At 43.7% G+C, this 5620-nt stretch overlaps 1 protein-coding gene across 7 annotated transcripts in view; it reads left to right on the top strand.

Moving 5' to 3' along the window:
- Positions 1 to 5620, top strand: part of Rcor3 (REST corepressor 3) — a 42164-nt gene that overhangs the window by 19418 nt on the left and 17126 nt on the right. For all 7 annotated transcript variants that reach the window (XR_004109801.1, XM_031339290.1, XM_031339275.1 and 4 more), the window contains exon 9: positions 2265 to 2342. Coding sequence is in view for 6 of the 7 variants with exons in the window: in XM_031339290.1 (XP_031195150.1) it covers positions 2265 to 2342 (78 nt within the window). In the remaining variant the exon portion in view is untranslated. The remainder of the gene's footprint in view (positions 1 to 2264; positions 2343 to 5620) is intronic.

Below are 5620 nucleotides of genomic sequence, written 5' to 3'. Positions count from 1 at the left end.
TCTCTCTCTCTCTCTCTCTCTCTCTCTCTCTCTCTCTCTCTCTCTCTCTCTCTCTCTCTCTAGTAAATATTTTACTGTATTCTGTGTGAGTATTTTTTCCTGCATGTGTGTATGTATACCATGTGCTTGACCAGTGCCCACAGAGAAGATGATGTCAAATTCCCTGCAATGGAACTGCAGACAGTTGTGAGCTAGGTGCTGGGAATCAATCCAGGGTCTCTGGAAGAGCAGGTATTGTTAACCACCAGGCCATCTGAGTTACTCTTTTTTTTTTTGGCTTGGTTGGTTGTTTTGTTTTTTTGGACAGTGTCATTCTACACAGCTCTGGCTGTCCTGGAACTCACTCTGTAGACCGGGCTGGCCTATAACTCAGAGGTCTGCCTGCCTCTGCCTCTGAGTGCTGGGGTTAGAGGTGTGCACCACTGTCACTCCATCATTCCTTTTAAGGAGAGGTTTTTATTGCTACATTTCTGACCTGAATTGCATTGACCTGCCCTCATATCATTCTGCCTTCTGTGCTACTTATTAGAAGTGCTTTTCTAAAAGGCAGATGTGATCACATTTCCTCCATTAAAAAAATCTTCAGTTTCCTTCAGGTGTTAGGCAGAATTGAAGTTCTTTGTCCTACTGCATGGCTCTTTGGTTCTTTGCCCTGGTCCTACGTCCCTCCTTTTTCCTAAATGCTCTTCTGCCTAGAGTTCTTTCTGTCTCTTCAACACTAGCCGGCTGCTGAGTGCTTTGAAACTGGAGCCTTCCCATAATGCTGCCTGCCACCCACCCAACAACACCCAACAGCAACGCCCCACACAAACACCTTTCTTCTCTTGCATGCTCTTCCTTCCCTTCTCCTATGTGAGTCTTTCTAACATGGCCAACTGATTCACTCTAAACCATCACTTGTTTTTTTTCTAGATTCTCTGGTTAAGAAAACAAGATGAATAAGCCTAATAATATTTGTCTGTCCATACTGGGGGCGGGGGGGGGGGGTAAAACCAAAGGGTAGCAAGCAGACGGTTCTCATGTACGCTCTAAATGGACACTGACTTGCTCATAGACTCATAGTTTGAAACTTGGTTTATGTTTAGATTATACTTCTGACATGTATAACCTTGAAAGGTTTCTTAACCTCTGTGTGCCTTGTAGTTTTATCTTCTATGAATGGTCCCCATGGAAGCAGAGTCAGGCCTACTTCAACTCCTGTTTGAAAACATGCATATTCCACTGCTTTTGATAGACTGGGAAACAATTCGAGTGGAGTGTAATTTTGTATTGGGCAAATGTATGTTTTTTGTCAGTGAAGAACTACATCTGGTTGGCTGAATACATTCATACACTTCTATTGTGTTATCAGTCATATCAATTCACTGCGTGTTGGAAACCACGCACATCTGGCGTAAACCTTGGATAGAATTTCAAGTAGCCCTCTTTCTACCATGCACAGGAACTCAGAAGGTGCAGCCAGGCTGACTCCTGGCTTCACACAAGCTGGAATATCTTTATCAGGTCAGGTGCCATCTTGATTGTAGCATTTCTGTGTTTCTTTAGCGTATATAAAATTGTGTTCCCATCTTTGTTAGATCACTGTCTTTTCATGTTTGCCATTGAAGATGTTGACTGTTCTGCCCAATAGGTACCTTTTCCCCATAAGATGTACGTTTTTACTAATTGAAGATTTTACATAATAAAATAACTTTTAAGAGTATGTATGTTGTGTTATACAGAACTAGTTATATTTACAACACAGAATGGTTGTAAGAATTGAGTGATTTTTTTTAATGTAAAAGAATGATGTTTTATACTTAGCAAATGTTAGTCATGATCACCATTATTATTGTAGGAACATTTGCCATTTGGTCAGAACATTATGGTGATGAGAAATGGCGATAGAGTTTAATCTTTGTTTATTGCCAGCTGCCTTTGGTTATAAAAGGCACTATTAAATGATGTTTAAAGTATGATTTAGGATGAGGTCAAAGTGCTTGCCTACCTTGAGTGGAGCCCAGATCAGCGCTCAGCACCACCACCATCACCCCACAAAAGAAAATGATCTGTGTTATCCTCTTACTCAGAGAGTCCCTATCAATCTGTCAAAGTATGTGCTAATCGGCTGACAGACAGAATGTCACATCTTACATGCGATAATTGTGTCTGTTCTCCTGAACTAAAACCTAAGATGGTGTTGACACATGCCCCGTTGACTTACGTAGTACTCATAAGGCTTTACTAAGTGTATGGTCTGACTCACGTTTTGTCGTTTTGTGAAGGTTCAGAATGCTAAGCAAGTAAACAGTGCACTTAAGCAGAAAATGGAAGGTGGAATTGAAGAGTTCAAACCGCCTGAGGTATGGTCTGAGATGCATGTGATCGAGTACCTGTGCTTTGGGGTCACCCAGTCTTGGGGTCTACACTGGTCCCTTTGGAAGATTTCACAATGTGGACAATTGATCATCCCTAGTTTTTTCATCTACATAATTGATCTTTTGTATCTTGACTGATGTTTCCATATTTAAATTAATTCATCCCCCCTGCCCTCAGCAGTAAGAGAGGGCATATGCATAGTCCCTGGGAAGGCTGGTACACATCTGGGCATAAGCAGTATTTGTTCAAAGCCCTTTTCTACCTGTGTGAACTGGTAACACTACGGAATAAATCACAAGGGGTTTTTCTTAAACAGAATCTTATTTTAAGACACCTGTTTTTGGCTAAAACTTCAATGAGAATTTTACTGTATTTATTTTCTTACATTCTACCTGAAAATGCAAAATCTCATATAAAGGTATATATTACCCATCTTATTACCAAAACCTTATTTGGGTTTTGTTTCTGTGTTCATGGTAATTATAGGAAAACTTAAATGCCCCTAAAACCCAATCAACTCTTTTTACAAAGTTTCTGCTATGAAATCTTTGATTTTTTTTCCCTAAGGACTCCTAAGTTACAGTTCATATTCTGGATTTGCCTTTCTCTGAACATAGTGATCAAACAGTTGCATGTGTGCCTGTGGGGCCTTTCTGTGCTTCGTGTACCTGACTTAGTAGCTACAGATGAGATGAGGGAGAGGAGGAAGCAGCAGAGTAGTGCACAGAAACAAATGGTGCTCCCCACATCAGGAGTGCAGAAACTGTTCTCCCTACATCAGGGATGCAGAAACGGTGCTCCCTACATCAGGGATGCAGAAACAGTGCTCCCAACATCAGGGATGCAGAAACGGTGCTCCCCACATCAGGGATGCAGAAACTGTTCTCCCTACATCAGGGATGCAGAAACAGTGCTCCCCACATCAGGGATGCAGAAACAGTGCTCCCCATATCAGGGATGCAGAAACTGTTCTCCCTACATCAGGGATGCAGAAACGGTGCTCCCCACATCAGGGATGCAGAAACAGTGCTCCCCATATCAGGGATACAGAAACAGTGCTCCCCACATCAGGGATGCAGAAACAGTGCTCCCCACATCAGGGATGCAGAAACGGTGCTCCCCATATCAGGGATGCAGAAACAGTGCTCCCCACATCAGGGATGCAGAAACGGTGCTCCCCACATCAGGGATGCAGAAACAGTGCTCCCCATATCAACGGTAGGTCATGGGAAACAGTGAGAAATGCATAGACCTGTATCTCATTTCAAGCCCCATTAAGTAAACCGAATACATTCTAGTGACATTGACTTAAGGGAGTTATAATAGCAAACATTTTATTTTGCTATATTATTGCAAAAGGAAACTTTAAAATGTGAATTGGTCATTTAAATTTTGTATTTAATCATGTATTGAATGTATATAAAGCAAAATATTCAAATACTAGCAACTTCATAATTTAAAATTTCTATGAGTTCAGTAGGTATTAAGAGCATGGCAGGTTTCAGACACAGGGACGCCCCTTTAATATCAGCACTTGGGATGCAGAGGCCATAGGGACAGCCAAGGCTACAGAGAGATCCTATCTTAAAAAAAGAACTTAGCGGGTGAGGTGGAAAGAGTGCTGTAATGGGATGGCTCAGCAAGTGAGGGTGCATGCTGTCAGTCAGTGCTGACAGTCAGTGCTGTCAGTCAGTCAGTGCAGTCAGTCAGTGCAGTCAGTGCAGTCAGTCAGTGCTGTCCTCAGTGCTGTCCTCAGTGCTGTCAGTCAGTGCTGTCAGTCAGTGCAGTCAGTCAGTACAGTCAGTCAGTGCAGTCAGTCAGTACAGTCAGTCAGTGCAGTCAGTCAGTGCAGTCAGTCAGTGCAGTCAGTCAGTGCTGTCAGTGCAGTCAGTCAGTGCAGTCAGTGCAGTCAGTGCTGTCAGTCAGTGCTGTCCTCAGTGCTGTCAGTCAGTGCAGTCAGTCAGTGCTGTCAGTCAATGCAGTCAGTCAGTGCAGTCAGTGCAGTCAGTCAGTGCTGTCATCAGTGCAGTCAGTCAGTGCAGTCAGTCAGTGCAGTCAGTGCTGTCCTCAGTGCTGTCAGTCAGTGCAGTCAGTCAGTGCTGTCAGTCAGTGCAGTCAGTGCAGTCAGTCAGTGCTGTCAGTCAATGCTGTCAGTCAGTGCAGTCAGTCAGTGCTGTCAGTCAATTGCAGTCAGTCAGTGCAGTCAGTGCAGTCAGTCAGTGCTGTCCTCAGTGCTGTCAGTCAGTGCAGTCAGTGCTGTCAGTCAGTGCAGTCAGTGCAGTCAGTCAGTGCAGTCAGTCAGTGCAGTCAGTCAGTGCTGTCAGTCAGTGCAGTCAGTCAGTGCAGTCAGTCAGTGCAGTCAGTCAGTGCTGGCAGTCAGTGCAGTCAGTGCTGGCAGTCAATGCTGTCCTCAGTGGTGTCCTCAGTGCTGTCTTCAGTGCTGACCACCAGCTTGATTCCCATGACAACTGATTGTTGAAAATTGTCCTCTGACTTCTGCATGTGCACCACGGCATATGCATGCCCCCACACTTCATAAATAAATCAATAAATGTGTTATTAAAAACAAACTATGGGACTACCAGGAAGAATTTTTAAGCTAAAAGTTTGAACATTTAGAGGCTGGAGAAATAGCTCAGCAGTTAGGAGGACTGGCTGTTCTTCCAGAAGACCTAGATCCAATTTCCAGCACCCACAAGGTGGCTAACCACCATCTATAACTCCAATTCCAAAGGATTTGATGCTGTCTTCTGGCCTCCACAGGCATCAGGCATGGTACACAGACATACATGCAGGCAAAACACCCACACACAAAAAATTCAACAGCAAAACCATATTTGAAAATTTAAATGAAATAGAGAGTTTCTAGGAGCTGCTCTATTAAAATTTCCAGGGGAGTGGAGAAGGGCTGAATAATTTATAATCAACATTTTTCTCTCAGAAGAAAATAAGCCCAGATAAATTTACAGAAAAAGTACCAAATCTTCAAAGAAAAGTTAATTCTAACCTTAAAGTTTTCATAGTATTTGTAATAGCCACTACAGTATTCCAGGACAGTTTGAGTCATCAACATGCATAAAGATCTGACAGTGCTGTGAACAGCTTGTCTTACTGTGCACCAGCTCTAATCTCTATAGACAGGCAACTGAAGCAGATACCGCTACTGCGCTGGAGGAGACCGGGGCTCAGGGGGGATCGCTGGAGGAGACCGGGGCTCAGGGGGGTCGCTGGAGGAGACCGGGGCTCAGGGGGGTCGCTGGAG

This window comes from Mastomys coucha, unplaced genomic scaffold, assembly GCF_008632895.1.
Source record: "Mastomys coucha isolate ucsf_1 unplaced genomic scaffold, UCSF_Mcou_1 pScaffold1, whole genome shotgun sequence".
In the NCBI taxonomy this organism is placed as follows: Eukaryota; Metazoa; Chordata; class Mammalia; order Rodentia; family Muridae; genus Mastomys; species Mastomys coucha.
The sequence above is the reverse complement of the archived record's forward strand: the minus strand, read 5'-3'. Positions and strand labels throughout refer to the sequence as shown.